This window comes from Mugil cephalus, chromosome 7, assembly GCF_022458985.1.
Source record: "Mugil cephalus isolate CIBA_MC_2020 chromosome 7, CIBA_Mcephalus_1.1, whole genome shotgun sequence".
Lineage (NCBI taxonomy): Eukaryota > Metazoa > Chordata > Actinopteri > Mugiliformes > Mugilidae > Mugil > Mugil cephalus.
The window spans coordinates 11,081,195-11,098,413 of NC_061776.1; the positions used below are offsets into that span (position 1 = coordinate 11,081,195).

General features: G+C 43.3%; 1 protein-coding gene across 1 annotated transcript in view; it reads left to right on the top strand.

Moving 5' to 3' along the window:
• insra (insulin receptor a) overlaps nt 1–17,219 on the top strand; it is a 50,048-nt gene that overhangs the window by 28,690 nt on the left and 4,139 nt on the right. Inside the window, exons 3-17 of the mRNA XM_047589494.1 lie at nt 1,665–2,001; nt 4,760–4,899; nt 5,214–5,358; nt 5,659–5,873; nt 6,633–6,759; nt 7,568–7,815; nt 10,916–11,083; nt 12,082–12,280; nt 12,713–12,999; nt 13,086–13,225; nt 13,728–13,887; nt 14,874–14,973; nt 15,084–15,151; nt 16,549–16,778; nt 16,925–17,035. Coding sequence (XP_047445450.1) covers nt 1,665–2,001; nt 4,760–4,899; nt 5,214–5,358; nt 5,659–5,873; nt 6,633–6,759; nt 7,568–7,815; nt 10,916–11,083; nt 12,082–12,280; nt 12,713–12,999; nt 13,086–13,225; nt 13,728–13,887; nt 14,874–14,973; nt 15,084–15,151; nt 16,549–16,778; nt 16,925–17,035 — 2,675 coding nt within the window. The remainder of the gene's footprint in view (nt 1–1,664; nt 2,002–4,759; nt 4,900–5,213; nt 5,359–5,658; nt 5,874–6,632; nt 6,760–7,567; nt 7,816–10,915; nt 11,084–12,081; nt 12,281–12,712; nt 13,000–13,085; nt 13,226–13,727; nt 13,888–14,873; nt 14,974–15,083; nt 15,152–16,548; nt 16,779–16,924; nt 17,036–17,219) is intronic.

The window sequence follows — 17,219 nt, forward strand, 5'->3', positions numbered from 1 at the left end:
GTAAGCGGCCTGACTTACAGGAATGCACACATGCAGATGTGTGCGCAAGCAGGCAGCCCGACAGAGGACAGCCTTTGTCCTCAGTTGATCATGTTTACGCCCGAGAATCATCATTGAACTTTAGCCTGAGAGTTTGTGTGACTGTATCTTGGCCATTTTTTTTTTTTTTTTTTGCATGCCTTCTAGGGGATTTTTGCTGCAAGGAGGCGAAGTGATTGTTCAGATACTTTTAGGGTTTGTTTGTAGCATAGTGTGTTATCATGTGCCACCTTAATGATGCTGTGTAGTGTTATTATTAAAAAAAAAAAACACACACACAAGATCACATGATTATTATTATCTGTAAATGCTGTATAATGACATATTGACCAGTTTCCCACAATGCAGTGCAATGACTCGAGTTACTGTTTTAGTGTTTTATCTACTGCATCAGTTTTCCAGCAGGAAAACAGCATTTTTCTTGTAATTTTTCTCGTAATTACCACTTCTCAGTCGGCCCTTCACGCTGTTTTTTATGGCAACGCTCCACGGCTGCATCCAGCATCCCTCATCTCACATACTACGATTTAAACTTCAAGAAACGATATCAGAGGAAGTTTTTACACGTATTTTATTATTTTAGAGCGTGTTTCGCTGCGCCCCACTTCTCTCCTTTCCCGGTTTTCTTTCGCTTATCACATGAGTTTTTGCAAAGCCATAATTACGACATAGGCGAAACAAAGCAGAGCCATTTTGCACGTTTCACTTGCAAAATACTGTGGACTGCTTTGTCAACTAGGGTTGGATCCCTGCTGTGTTAATTCAGTGTGTTTGTTGGCCAACGCCAGATGGTAGTACTATGGGCTGCTGGCCTGTTCAGTGAGGGGATTTCACTTCTGCTGACAAAGAGATCTAACAATATGAGATTTCCATGCATAGAGATAAAGATACATTGACGTTGGGGCATGAGTAAACAACATTAAAATCATTGAATAACATTGACCGTTTTGTGACAATTCAGTGTTCTGCTGGGAACCTTTGGACCTGGCATTCATGTGGATGTTACTTAGACATGTAGCACTCACCAACACCAGGCACCTTCACGACCCCATAGCAATGACACTCAACAAAATCCATCCTTAGTAGGATGCAGCCTGACACATACAAAAATTGTTAAGCAATAACTCAAAAAAAAACATGAAAAACAGCACAAGGTGTTGACTCGGCCTCCAAATTCATCTCAGCTCCTACTCGACTCATCCTGACTAGGGTTGCAGGAACCTATCCCAGCTGACATCGGGCAAAAGGCCGTGTCCACCCCGGACAGGTCGCCAGTCTATCGCAGGACTCACACTCACACCTAGGGTCAATTTACATCAGTGCTAACCACCGAGGCACCGTAACACTCCCCGCAAATTCACGAGATCCCAAAACTGATCAAGTATCTGTGGGATGATCCACAGAGGCCTCTCCCCTCACCCATAGTACCAACTTCCTGTTTCCACACACCACAGGACACCCTTAAAAGGCCCATGTCTATTCTCTGATGAGTCGCCACTGTTTTGGAGACGCAAGGGAGATTACGCAAAATTAGGAAGGTGGTCATAACGTAATGGCTCATTGGTGTATGTAGATGTGTGAAGGATTTCATTTGCTTAACTCTTTCTCTGACTTCATTTCTGCAGTGTGTCCTGTTCACTGTAAACATCGGGCCTGCTCCAAAGACGACCAGTGCTGCCATGAGAAGTGCCTCGGCGGCTGCACTCAGCCCAACTCGGCCAGTCACTGCGTGGCCTGCCGTGGCCTCCAGCACGAGGGCAGCTGCGTGGAACGCTGCCCCAAAAACTACTTCACCTACAAGGGCTGGCGCTGCGTCTCCTACGCTTTCTGCCAGGATCTGCACAACAGATGCAAGAGGGAGAAGGAGCGCAGCAAGAACACGGACTGCCACGAGTACGTCATCCACAACGGCGCCTGCCTCCACGAGTGTCCCTCCGGCTACACGACCGTCAACTCCTCCTCGTAAGTAGACACTTGTGTCGGTCTGGCGGGCGCTCGATGGCCTGCAGGAACGAGGTCTGCTCGGCGGAGCTGGCTTAACGCTGGACAGGCACGCAAATATAATCCTGGGCCGTTAGCGTAGGAGCATTGTCGATGCATTGATTCCTTAAAAACTCATCTGATTCTGTGACGTTGCTGCTAAAAAAAAATAATATGCCTCAATCTATAAATGCATTTTTATTTACTGCAAAAAGCCTCTCAGCTGATATGAAATGATCTTTTGGTTGGTGAATGTGAAGTCGGATCTTTGCTGCTGTGTTTGTAGCACAGGCGGATGGTACAGGAAGTGAAGGTGCTCCTGCTGAGCTTAGACGTTTTGTTTTTTTGTTTGTGTGTGTGTGTGTGTTTGTGGTTGCAGACAGCTAGGTCAGAGTGTTGCTGCAGAGTAGGAACGCTGGCACATTTGTGTTTCTGAATTTGACTCATTATCCTACATTTTCTTGTTCAGTCTCTCGCTGCACATGCGCTGGTGTCTGCAGGTTGTTGATCTATCAGCGAACGAAAACACTTTTACTTGAAGTTTATTCATCAGAGCAGGAGGTTTTGTGCTCGCGCTGACCGGCCAGTGACCTTCACACGCCCCCTCTTCGACACCTTTACTAAACGCCACAGTGCTGCTGATGAGTGCGGACGCTCCAGACAGCTGTAATCATTCTGCGTGGCCAGAGGTTTAAAATGCAGCTGGACTTGTTGCCTTATGTTGCAGCACGGCTGGACAGCAGTCAAGACCGGGGCGACAGGTTGCCAGAGCCCCGGGGTGCTGGGCCTTGACTCCCTTGGCGTTTCTACAAAGATACAGAAGCTCTGTCATTGACAACAGTGATAACAAGAGAGAGTGGTGGTTGCTGCGGCGGCGGCGGCGTTGTGTGTGTTTAACCTTTTGTGAATCCAGTAAGGGTTTGCCAAGTACATAATCTCCGTTTGAACAACATGCAGCTTCACATTTACGGAGTTACATGCTGTACATTCACACCTGATAGGTTACTGCCGAGGGTAAAGTGCACACCAGCCACTGATATGAAAGGAAAGCTGAGTGAATTCAGTTCAGTTTGTATTGTAACTGTATTTATATAATCTCAGTAATAATCAAATAGGTCACTATATGCTTTACACAACGCAGAACAAGCACAAGGAGGAGGAAAAAGATAGAATAATGCGACTGATCGGACAAGGCAAAGATAATAATTGGATGTGCTGAGTGCAGAGATTATACATTTTCAGTACAGCTGTAGTTAATGTTTAAGATCTCAGTAGATTTTAAGGTAATAGTTGCTCCAAACACTGATAAAATAAGACTATAAGAGAAAAAATAAATAAGAATAGTCTGAATAAAACTCAAAGTTAGAAGTGAAACATTATATTCGTGTTTTAATCTTTGCTGATATATATATATATATATATATATATATATATATATATATATATATAAATACACACTTATGTCTGAGATATTAAACGTGGTAACATATTTCATATATTTTAATTCCCTTTTGTTTGTATGTGGAAGTGGTTTCATCACACGGGTATATTGAAGCCGCACAGGTCAGATCTGCAGTATTGTTGCAGTAAATCGAGTCACAGGTATCCTGGCGGCGTGAAGATTTGATCACTTCTTGCCGAGAATATGAATCATCATCGGTCGGTCTCGTCCGAACCTCCAGGCCACCGTTGACCCGCGGTAAACCCTGGCGCGCTCCTGCCTCAGCCTTTTCACTGCGACTCCCTTTCAGTTCCCCGTTTTGGCTCATCGCTTCTCTTTGGCATCTGCCTCCCCGTCATTGGCTTTGAGCTAAGCTGTGGAAATGAAAGTGCTTTGAGGATAAGCGGCGCACTCCGGTGCTTTATGAGTGTCTAGGCTGAAAGTGCAGATGTGGCATTGCAATGGGGAAAAGGTCAAGATAGTTCACAGAAGCTGTGATTCAGGTAAAGAAAGATTTTATTAGAGGAATGCACTTCTTTTTTTTTGGCCACTTTAAAAGCTTTTAAACTCACGTTGTCACGTGTTTAGTTGTTAAAAGCTGATGTTGATACTAATTATAAAGTGGCTGCAGCTCACAATGCATACGTGAGCTACATTCATCAGATGTTAAAAGTTTTCAATCAAATCCGTAGCTATAGCCGCCCGCTCTGTTCCATTATTAAACGTTCTCATTCTTCTGTAACGGCGCTGCCAGTTTACTGTTGCTTTGCAAAGCATTGTCACCTCGTAAATCCGCAAACTCTCTGACAGTGACCTCACACTAACAGCCCATCATTGTCTAATCCCTCCTTTAATCTCAATTTGAATCCTAAAAATACAAAAAAAAAAAAAAAAAAAAAAACATTTTCCACGCCAAGCGTCTGTTCAGTAAGCCGTGAGAGATTGTTTTGTGTATCTGCATTTTCAGAGAGTTTAGCGGGCACTTTCCAGGAAATATGGTGAATATGGTTGGCACACAGAAAGAAGAGAAGTGTTGTGAAAGCATGGTTGTGGATGAGGTTAAAGGTTCAAACTGACTCATCAGTATTTTTCTAAGGCTTGATAGACACAGTTCCTCACTAATCTAATACTTCTCTGTGTCTGCTGGATGCGACTGTTTGACTTAATCTGTGACGTCGGGTGGGGGGGGGAGCAACACGATCTGAAGTGTTGCTTTATAAATTTCCAAAAGTGTGTTCTTATAGGTTTAAGGTTTCTGATTTCCGTGTAACTCTCATCTCCGTTTGCTTTGTCCCACAGGCTGAACTGCACTCCCTGTGCAGGGCTCTGCCCCAAGGTGTGCCTTGGTTTGCAAACAGTGGACTCGGTCACCGCTGCCCAGGCTTTAAGAGGCTGCACCGTCCTCAACGGGAGCCTGGTCATCAACCTGCGTGGAGGAAGTGAGTGCCTCGTTTGTACAGTACACAGTCATATCATACAGTCAAACAAGTGAAATAAATAACTGCATTATTTCCAGGTCGTTCGTAAGTAGGTCTTTCATGCTTGTGAATGTAAATGCAGTCAATGAAATATAAAACTGGACTGAAAAACAGATATTTGTGTCACAACAGCCTGAATTAATTATTATTGTTTTTGCATTGAAATCAGTAATAATCATATACGGCGAATGAGAGCAGGAGTCTTATTATGTGTCAGTCTATACTGTAAAATCAGAAGCCACTTTAAGCCCTTGTGTCTTTTTGGATTTGTGCAGACAACATCGCGGCTGAACTGGAGGCCAGCCTGGGCCAGCTGGAAGAAATCACTGGCTACCTGACAGTGCGACGTTCCTACGCCCTTGTGTCTCTCTCGTTTTTCCGCAAGCTCCGCGTTATTCGTGGAGAGGAACAGGAAATTGGGTGAGACTTTGTCTTCATAGCCCATCTCATCCTCACCATGTCGGAGCTTCGACCTGTAATTATGAGTTAAAAGCGGGTGGATTGACCTTTTCCAAAGGTCTCTCTGTGGTTTGACGTTCCCGAAATCGCATGTAGTTTCATTTAGAGGAAGTGGAGCACGTTTGTAGCATCCAAACTTAAAACAGAAACCGCGCTCCTATCATTTAACCCGTGTTACTCAAGAAGCTGTTTACACCCTCAGTTAAATGTCATGCGTCCTGAAATATATGTTCACGCAATCTTCCCCCCGTTCCTTTCCAGAAATTACTCGTTCTATGCCCTGGACAACCAGAACCTGCGGCAGCTCTGGGACTGGTCCAAACACAAGCTGACCATCCTGCAGGGGCGCATGTTTTTCCACTACAACTCCAAGCTCTGCATGACTGAGATCCGCAAAATGGAGGAGGTGACGGGAACCAAGGAGCGGCAGGTCAAGAACGACATCGCCTCCAAGACCAATGGAGACCAAGCCTCATGTGAGAACCCCGCCGCTGCAGACATGGTTCAGGGGTCTCCATGGCAACAGACACCACAAACTGCGGCCGAGCACAGACGCAAACATAGTTATTGTTATGATGGTCATTTCCTGTCCTTCTATGTTTGCCGATGTGTCCCCGCAGACGTTTTACTGACATTAACTAGGAACAACCAACAAAGCCAAGATCATAACTGTTAAATATGGTAACATACTCATATAGATGTTGTTCTATTTTTGTCCTCGATCCACAGCTGACGGGGCTGCATAGTGCAGAGATGAGGGGTTTTTTTTTGTTTGTTTTTTTTTCTTCAGACACAAAACAAATATTAGACTCTCGATATGGTTATGACAAGCTGAAAGATTTTAATGCGCATAGAATGATTTCCATCTGTAACTGCTTTCAGCTTCATTGTGCTTTAAGACTGTGACACTCGGAGCTGACTGGTGGTCTGGTGTTTGCCCGCGTCCAGGCATGGATGAGCATCTTTTACTGGAGTCTTTGCAGTGTGTCTTGCACCGCTGGTTCGCCGGTTTATGAAATGGTTGACAACTATTAGGGATTGTTGCATCATAAGTAAACACAGTAGAAACTCAGTTTGAGGTGAAATGAAGTGTAATTAATGAAATGAAAGGGGGAAAATGGTGTCACCGAGTGAAATAAAGAAGTGGGTGGAGGGCGGCTGCAGGATGTGGGGATATCTCACTGCACTGTGACGTCCTTTGAGCTTATTAAAAATGATTGAATGTCTTTCCTCAGGTGAGAACAGCGAGTTGAATTTTACCCAGATTCGAACCATGAGCGACAAGATAATGATCAAGTGGCAGCCGTTCTGGCCGTCAGACTTCAGAGATCTGCTGGGCTTCATGGTGCTCTACAAAGAAGCGTAAGTAAATCTTGAGCAATCAGTAAATTACTATCAGATTTGGCTTTTTGCCAGAGAAAATATTGTTTTCAACCGTTTCAAGTACTTCACAGAAAAGAAAACTGAAAGAACATGTTTGGAGAGCTGTGTAACAAATGCTCCTATTTGTGGCTGTAATTTAATCTCTTAGAACATGAGATGAAAATGCTAAACATCAAACCATTTTTAGATTTAGCTCTATGGAATAGAATAGAATAGAACAGAATAGAATAGAATAGAATAGAATAGAATAGAATAGAATAGAAAAAAACATTTTGTCCCACAGTGGGGAAGTTTTAGTTTGCAAAAGCATACATGGGGCAGAAAAGTAACAAGAATAAAGAGTGGACTGTGTAAAAGATAAATAATAGAATAGAATAAACAATATACTATATACACACACACACACACATATATATGTACTATACCAAGTATTGGGAAATATGCAAAAAAGTACTGAATTGCAACTGTAATTGGATTGTAACAAAAAGTATTGAATTGCAACAAAAAGGAAAGATTTGTGCATAAAGATCAATACAAAAGCAAATATGAACCCATTCAGTTCATCATCAGGGTTCGGCATTTTAATTGATTTTGAAAATGAAAAGCCTACAAAGTACTAAAAACACCAGGCTATGTCCTGAAACATCCTCCTTGTTAACCAGTATCATTTTTAGGTTTTTTTTTCCTCTACAGAACATAAAACTATTAATGTCCTTCTAGTTAAATAAATGTTTGCTAACAAGCGCAAGTTCAATTCATGTTCTCTTATTGTCCCCCTCCACAATAGACCTTTTCAGAACGTAACCGAGTTTGATGGGCAGGACGCCTGCGGCTCCAACAGCTGGGTGATCGCCGACGTGGAACCTCCACAGCGAGTCACAGAGGGCGAACAGATTGAACCGGGGCATCTCATCCTGCCCCTCAAACCCTGGACGCAGTACGCCATAATGGTGAAGACCCAGCTCTCCGCCTCCGACGAGCACCAGGTCCAAGGAGCCAAGAGCAAGATCATCTACGTCCGCACCAACGCCACCAGTAAGAGAACGGTGCACTGATATTCCAACAGCTGCCGTATTCTGATGTTTCGCCTGTGCTCGCCAAAAAGACAAATGACTTCAAAAAATCAACATCTCCACACAGACGTCGATTCAGACCTCTTTTTTAGTTTCGCATAGAGCAGACTAAACACATACATATTTAGATTTTAATGAAGCCAGCTGTCTACGCAGACCACGCACCGGCTCTCAGCCTGCTCTCGTAAATGCATCTCGAGGCATATTTTAATCCCGTAGCTCTATTTTCATGCTTTTCATGCAGCTCACAACTGCGTCTGAACGCATCCTGTGTAAACAGAGGAGTGGAGCCACAGCTCCGCTAAGACTTTCTGAGTGGACTCGGTGTTGAACGCTCTGTACACTGGCGTGCACAACAACAAACACGGTTAATAACTGCCCGGTGGACATAGTAGAGCATTTAGAGCCAGATGCACCCAAACACGACTCCGGATGAGTGCTATTCCTGCAGTTTCATAACTTATAGACGTGCGAATAAATATATCAGTGTTCGCACGTTATTTCTGCTGAAGTGGCTCAAAAGTTTTTTGGGTTTTTTTTTTGCTTTCTAACAGTGCATATCCAAACATAGAAACCAAGCAAGAGCATAAAATAACACCAAGCTAGTTCTTCTAGCAAGAAAACATTAGACTAAGTTCTGTTAATGACCAAATACTCCACTGGGATTAGAAGTATCTAATCAGATGAGCCCGGGTAGTATCTGGTTTGTTCTTATTTTAGGCTCATCTTTTGGTGTTACTATCATTGACTGGTGGAGTCGGTGTTGTGTGTGTGTGTCAGACTTGCTGCTGCCAAAATGTCCTTGGCACGAGAACAGGGAAGAGGAAGACAGATGGCACGGTTTGCTCGGGGTGCCAGCGACCTACAGGGCCCTACCCCGTGCAAGGTGTCTGCATCAGTCAGCTACTCCTCTATCATCAAGCCCTTCCCCGGGTACCCGACTGTACTCCACAGAGTGTGTTAGTGTGTGCGGTTTGGGTTTACACAGTCGCGTTGGCCTCGTCTAGCTGGCTTCCTTTTAGACAATATACTTTCCCTCGCTGATAAGCCGCAATCAAACATGACATCCCTAGCTCGCACGAAACGGGCTTCCAGCAGAGGCGCATCAGCCAGCCAGCCAGCCAGTCAGTCAGCCGTGTGGCAGCGTTGTTTCCAACCCGTCTGTGTCTAACCCGTGCACCTCATCAGAAGGGCAGAGCTGTCATTACAAATAAGCTGTTGCGGGTGAAACTTAGTCTGACAATGCGGTTGAACCAGTGTGTTGCTTCGTCATGAAACGAGGACAAAATAATGACACAGTGACAGCAAATCCTGGGCCTCTCCGTCTCCTCAGGGGTTCAGTCTGACACCACTCTCCCCCCCTTCACCACCACCACACATCTACACACACACACACTCTCCCCTCAGCATAGAAATGTCAATGAGTAACCTTTGTTTGATTCTCAGAAGTGCTACTGCGCTTCAGGCCAGAGTTCTTTTAAGATGCACCTTCAGATACACGAGCGATGCCCGTCAGTGATCTCGCCACAAGCTGGTATCATCTTTTTTTTTTTTCAGCTTGCAGAGCACATTTGTTTATGTACAGTAGGATTAAAAAAAACAAAAAAAAACAACCTGTGCTTTCTCAATTCACATTGACTGGAGTTTCGCACACATCATGCAAAGTGTGTTACCGCAAAACGCTCGCTGTGATAAACCCGGGCTTTTACAGTAAGCTGGAGCCAAAACAAAAACTGGTTTATCGCATTGGCCTCGTCAACAAGTTACAGCAAAGCGAAAAAAATAAATAAATAAACAAATATCACTCCAGAAATTGCTGAATACTAGAACTGAAACTAAAAACCTAACCGTCAATTTAAACGAAGTTAGAAAACCATTGTTACACAACATAAAAGGTCCTTTATTATGAGTTGGTTAATACTGACACCTTCTTTCTTTGGCCTCCAGCCACTAATAATAAACACATTTGGATGTAATTTAAAAGTCATCACGCTCCAAACATTACAAACAACAAGCAGTGTAATAACCAAAGCTGATGGGGAATACCCAGAGCAGGCAGCTGTTGGTCACACAGCACCACTGTGCCAGTAAGTGTGTTTCATTATTTAACCTGTAATGTGAAATGCAAATGAGTCTGAAACTTTTCCTCTGCTATCTTTAGCAGATGCCACTGATTGATTCGTGCACAACACGATAAAGACAAGTTCCTGTCCCCAAATCACTTTGAATCATGACCCAGTAAGCTGCAGCGCTGAGACGCGCACGGTTTCGTACGAACGACGCCGCGAGGTGCCGAGCTGTACACAGCAGCTCTGAGCGATGTTTTTAAAAGGAAATCGGTTTGTCAACACTTGCAGGCTGCAGCTGAGACCTGACTGGTCCCAGTGTTACTGTAGGTCTCTTAAGGACATACTCCGCGAAGAAGAAGAAATGTGTTGATTTATCAATGAATAACATCATTTATTTGGTGCAACAGTGAATCAGAATCAATAAGAATTTAAAAACAGTATTTGGCCTGATTTAAACCAGCTTAGAATGGGAATTAGGTCGATACGTGTTTGGACAAAGATGCTGTTTTAGTCATATTATATTTTTCTATACATAATTACCTTAATGATGCCTCATGGGGAAATACTTTCCCTGTGTCTTAGTCCCTTTTGAGGACCTGAAACTGAGACAGTGTGTAAAAACGGTTGTAATGCCCAAATCTTTCTGCCAGTATGTTCAGCTGAAATAACAAAAATGCATCAATGTTCACACCCAACCCAACAGTCCTCAACACACGCAAATTCAGATCTTAGGCTGGTTTAAATGAGTACAAATACCCATTTAAGAACCTAATACTACATATTTTATTCTGCCTGTTCACCATTTTCTGTCTTATTCTGTGATTCTGTTTCATTGTCGCTCCTTTGGGGACAAATGATTTATGAACTGTTAAATAAACATGGTTATTCTGTATGAAGGAGACTTCAGATAGATTTGTTCCGTGGTCTATAACGTCACGTTTTGTGTACTTCTTCCCCCGTTTTAAACGTCTCTCCTCTGTGATGTCTCTCCAGAACCCTCGGTCCCGCTGGACCCCATTTCCTCCTCCAACTCGTCCTCCCAGATCATCCTCAAGTGGAAGCCTCCCAGCGACCCCAACGGCAACATCACTCACTACCTGGTCCACTGCCAGCGCCAGCCTGAGGCCAGCGAGCTCTACAAGTTCGACTACTGCCAGAAGGGTGAGACACAGTAAAGTGGAGTCGTGTTGGAGTGAGAATGTGTTTTCTCAGCTTTCCATTCGCTGCACCAAGATTTTATTCAGATTTTTATTTCTTCAAATAAAAGTCACCTTTTCAAGGACCACAGAACTTGACGACAGCACCTTATTATTCACCAGTCCCAGGGAGAGGGTTATTTTACTACATGAGTTTGAGTTTGATTCATCCAGTTTCAGACTGAGTCTCCCCAACCACTTCCTTCCCCACTCTCGTTTAGTGTTTTTCTTTATTTACATCTGTTTCCCAGTGAAATTACATCAGATAGTGCAGACAGCGCTCCCTGATTAGGCGCAATAATCTAAATAATATCCTGTCGTGTGCGCTGCGCTATCATTTTATAAACCTTTTAGTGCCTAGGTCTTCAACAGGGGGGTCCGCTCCGTCGATTTGGGGGTCCTTGGCCTGAAAAAGACCCTGACTCAGGTTGTGAGGTTTGAAAAATACATCTCCTACAGTCGACAGAGGATCTCCCGCGCACACAGAGCGCCATGCACTTCAATAAATACCGTATAATGACAGCAGCAATATGCACGCATGGTATCCATGGAACAATATGTGCGATAGTGCATTTGAAGTAAAGGTGAACGTTGCTGGAATGATCGAGATCTTCCTCTCTCTCGGATTCAGACAGAGTTTGTTTTATTTTAGTCACAGTCTGGCTACGTCGATGCCGTCAGCGTCCTTCTATGTTGACACACAGTCCCAAACGCTCCTATTTTGAACTCCCACAACTCCCACATATCCAGAGAGATGGGAGTCTGCGGGGAGGTCGTGTCACTGGTAATTTATCTCCAGCAGAGAGGGCGAGGGCCCGGGGATGACGATGACAGACATGTCCTCAGGCACGTGTGTGTCTGTGTGTGTGTAGGAGTGTGTGTTCTTAGGGCCGTGTTCCCTGTCTGTGTTTATCGCACCTGTCGTCCCCTTCCTCTCTGACCGTGTGACCTTTTTCCCCCCAGGGATGAAGTTGCCGTCACGGGTGCCCACTCAGGTGGACAGTGACGAGGAGCAGAAGTGGAACCAGACGGAGGAGCAGGGCCAAGGGACGCGGTGCTGCGCCTGCCCCAAGACCGACAAGGAGCTGAAGAAGGAGAAGGAGGATTTAGAGTACCGCAAAACCTTCGAGAATTACCTCCACAACGAAGTCTTTGAGATCAAGTAAGACTCTTTATCATGTCTGGAAATATTGTTTTTTTTTGTCAAAGTTTTGTCATCTCGTTGTCAAACTTTATCCAGATCAACATTGTTTTAAGGTTTAACTTTCCACACATCAAGTTACAGCTTAAAAGCAGCATTAGTGCATTAATTGTTACTGGAGTAAAATATATTTGTACATAATGCAGTCTGATTGTGTGACACTGTATTTCATCTGAATTATGCTGGAAATAAAATAGTCTGTACAGATAGAGTTGGAAAAATCCATTCAGGAAAGGAAATGAAAAGCCAGCGATCACAGAGGCCGATATGTTACATTTAATTGTTTGATATGGACCATTTTAATCCGATGTCTGTGTAATTTTGTGTCTTTTAAGTTCATAATCTCTTCTATACACCCTGTAAAGCATTTCCAACTTTCCTTCCCCCGTCTAGACGCTTGAGACAGCGACGCTCCGTGATGGGTATCGCCAACCGGACGGTTCCCTTCTCCACCACGGCCCCCAGCCCGTCGGGGGGCACGGGCGTCCCCGACGACGAGGACGAGGAGACCTTCGAAAGCACCAAGACCGTGGTCACCGTCCACGCCAAGGAGTCCACGGTCATTTCCAACCTGCGCCACTTCACCAGCTACCAGATCGAGATCCAGGCCTGCAACCACGCCACCGACACCAACCGCTGCAGCATGGCGGCGTATGTCAGTGCCCGCACGATGCCCGAGGGTGAGGAGGCGCTGATGGTGTAATAACAATATGGGGATAAAGTGCAACAAATGATAGAAATAAAACAATATTTTTTTTTTCTGCAGACAAAGCCGATGATATTTTGAGCCCCATCAAATGTGACGTGACAGAAAATACGGTACATATCAGCTGGCAGGAGCCTGCAGCCCCCAATGGTATGATCATCCTGTACGAGGTCAACTACAAGAAGCTGGGTGACTCTGAGGTGAACACACACACACACACACACACACATCTGCACACACATCTGTCAAGGCTTTTTAATGCTTTAGCATATTTATTCTTACTCGGGGAACATTTTTGTATGTTCATTTATCATTGATCTCAAAGGCCCGGGCTCGTGATTAAAATCTAATTAAAACTGGCCATGTGGGTTTAACAAGGACATGCTTTGGCCCAGACTTGCATTTTGAAATTTGGTCTAGCAATGCCTTTCCTTTTTTTTTTTTTTTTAACATATCCTTAATTGTGAAGTAATTTTCAAGTTGCACCATGCATTAGCTGCCATGGAGACAGGACAACAAAACATGTCTCTGATGAGGAAGCTATTTGAAAACAACAAACCAACAAACCTTGGTGTGCTACCACAGCGGAAACATAAAAACATGAAACCGTTTTAGCACAGGGATATGAAACGGTTGCGTCATAAAATTAGTCAAGAGGTTTTTTTTTTTTTTTTTTAAAGCAGCCATGTTTGTCTTCTGCAGGAGCTGCACTACTGCGTGTCAAGGAAGATGTACAAGCAGTCCCGTGGCTGCAAGCTGAAAGTGATGCATCCTGGGAACTACACCGTGAGGATCCGGGCCACCTCACTGGCCGGGAACGGATCGTGGACCGAGCCTAAGTACTTCTACGTCCAAGATGCGAGTAAGTCTCCAAGAAGACAAACCAAGATGACACGTCGTTAACGTTACTAGGAATGATCCTTTTTATCGCTTGAGAAACATTTATGAATTGCAGGAAGTTCTCCAGGTGGCTGGAATGTTAATCATATATCATTTATTCTTATGTCTGTTCACACTTTTCATAATGTGAGCAAACGGTTCAAACATCAAGTAAAACCATAACGAATGAACACATTTTAACATGAATATGAATAAAACAAGATCTACATCTATTTAGGTTTTATTTTAAGTTTATTTTAAAACTTCAAGTCTTTGCAGTATCACTGAAAACCAACCAAGAAAAGTTCTAGTTTAAAAAAAATAAACAAACAGCATGCATTCATTTTTATTACATCTGTATATATAGAATCAAAAGGATAATCAAGTAAAACTCAACAAATTTAAATAAAAACTTCAAAAAACATACTCATGACATAATTGTCGGTAAAGAATACAATATATTTGGTTTTGCACCTTGTTCTGTTTACAATACTCTTTTTTATTTAGCTGAATTTGCTACTTCGATTATTACCATTGAGCAAATTTTGTTAAACATTTTCGAAATTGTAAATTGAAACGTTTTCTTAGAGAGTCTTTGTATGGATTTAGTCACAACTGACACAATTTCATATTTTTCACAGATGCACTTTTGCCAAGAATGTATAAATAAAATATAAATGTGATTCTGTACCAATCTGCAACACATATTTCTTAACACCAGTAATCTGCTTTTGAATACTCTGTAGAAATGAATGTAAATGTCTTTAGAAGCAGAACATAAACATGAACAACGTGTGTTTTGTGTGACTCACTCCTCTTGACAACTTTCACCAAATCAGAAGATGCTGCTGGTCGTATTTGCCTTCATGGAGCAGCATATTGATCCTAGCTGTGTGGGTTTGTTCTGTGGACCTTGTTTTTGTTCTTCACCTAAAATGTGACTCATGTTTTTGTGTGTGTGTTGAACAGACGACCCTTTCTACATCGTGAAGATCATCATCGGGCCGGTCATCTGCTTCGTCCTGCTGGTTTTCGTGGCCCTGGCAGGATTCGTTATGTTCAAGAAGAAGTATGCGATTATCACATCTTTTTCTATACTTGTGCTTTAGATGGCTCTATTTTTTTGCATAGTTTGTTTAGAGCTGTTGTTAATAAATACGTTTCTCTTTCTTCTTTTAGTCAAACCCAAGGGCCAAGTGGTCCCATCTACGCTTCTTCAAACCCTGAGTATCTCAGCGCTAATGACGGTAGGAAAAATGATCATCAATATCACATAAGCAGGATTCAAAGATTTGTTTTAAGGGGATTTAATGAAACATTAAATTAAAACAAGAAATCAAGATGAAGAAAGTTGTAGATAGTTGTGGTTAACATTTGGGGAACTCCGTGCTTGCGACATATGTCAATAGACCCCTTCATGGGCTACGTCACGTCGCCAAAGCTTTTGAGGGAAGTTTGAGGTGAACACTGTCACTGTCAACCGGGAAAAAGTCATCCTGCTGTATTTTTTGGTCCCAAAACTGAAAAAAGACACTAACTTTGAACACGTTTAAAATAAAGGATTGGAGTGAGACAATCACCAACAGCGCTCCTGTTTGCAGCGCACACTTGATATCAGATAATAATTAATTAATATTTAATGCCTGATCATTTTCAGCCTGGATAACGTTTTGGGTTACAATAAAGCGTGACTGAAATTACAATAAGTTAATCATTTTTTTTGGGGATTAAATGCTAATGCTAATGCTAACCGGTAGCTAACTCAACATTAGTTGCGTGTTTCTGGGGTGAAGTTGCATTTACTACGTTACCCTTCACAGTGGCACCACTTACATCTTGTAATATCTTTGTAGGAGAGGCTCCACTTGATAAAGACAGACCAGACTTTGTCTCCTTTTGTTAAATCAACCATTCAATGAGTGAGAGTGTAGGGGTCGGTGAATATACTCCGATCAGTCAGAGTCAACCTTTTAAAATAACACTCACGGTCTCGGGGAGTGAGTGCATTAGTGTATTCTCTAAAATAGGTGTTTACCTCGTCCAATCTTGCCAGCGCAGCCTGTTGAAACATGCTGTACGCTGTTTACAAGCTACAGTGATTGAGATGTTTTGCCTCCAGCTAAGCCCCGCCCCCGTCACACTGTTTACAAACTGCGAAGAGGTCTATGAAGCATCACATCACTTTAGTAACATTGTGTCGAACTTCAGATTAGGTACCTTCCCACTTCACATCGGTAAAGGTTGATTGACCTTCAAGTTCCTGAATTTCATTAATATTTCATGGTCTTGTTGCCACTTCGCTGCTGATCTTTTATCGTACAACTCACACTAAACAGTTCCTCAGTGCTCTTCCCAAATCTGACACATTTACATATGAAGGCATTTATTATTTAGATCAGAATGAGTTAAATAAACATTTTCCTTCATTTTAAATGCTGCAGATCAATAAAACATATGTAAACTGTCTTCAAGCTTCAGCATTGTTTACCACTAACCAGGTTACTCACATTATTTAACATATTTTGCATCAACGTTGAAAATATGGCAAATGTTGACCAAATGCATAAAGACATTTTATTTTTTTGCCTCCCTTGTGTTCGTGTAAACCGTAAGCTGTAAGATGTTCCTGAATGTGTGTTGACAGTGTACGAGGAGGACGAGTGGGAGGTGCCGAGGGAGAAGATCAACATTTTGAGAGAACTGGGTCAGGGCTCCTTCGGCATGGTCTACGAGGGCATCGCCAAGGACATCATCAAGGGCGAGGGGGAAACGTACGTGGCGGTGAAGACGGTGAACGAGTCGGCCAGCCTGAGGGAGAGGATCGAGTTCCTGAACGAGGCCTCGGTCATGAAGGCCTTCAGCTGCCACCATGTGGTAAAGAGGCGACATTTTTCTTCATCTCGCAGATAGGACGTTGTTGTTGTTGATGATGTGGAAAATTACAAGGTGTGGTTGAAAATCTGTTCTCGTTTTTTTTTTACGACAAATGAGTTCTGAAACCCCTCGTCCTTGTCTGTCAGGTGCGTCTGCTGGGCGTTGTGTCGAAGGGCCAGCCCACCCTGGTGGTAATGGAGCTGATGACCCATGGAGACCTGAAGAGTTACCTGCGCTCGCTGCGACCCGACGCTGAGGTAATGACATTCATTTGGTGTCGGCGCTTGTTTTCTTCTCGTTTCTTCTTTTCGCTTCTGCATTTTAGAGACACGGTACACTGATTTCTGTTTGCGTTCTTCTTATCTGGATGCAAATTTCTGATGGTTTCCCTTTATCTCTGCGTGGAACATGACTTTTTGTGAGTGACAAACAAGAATAGTG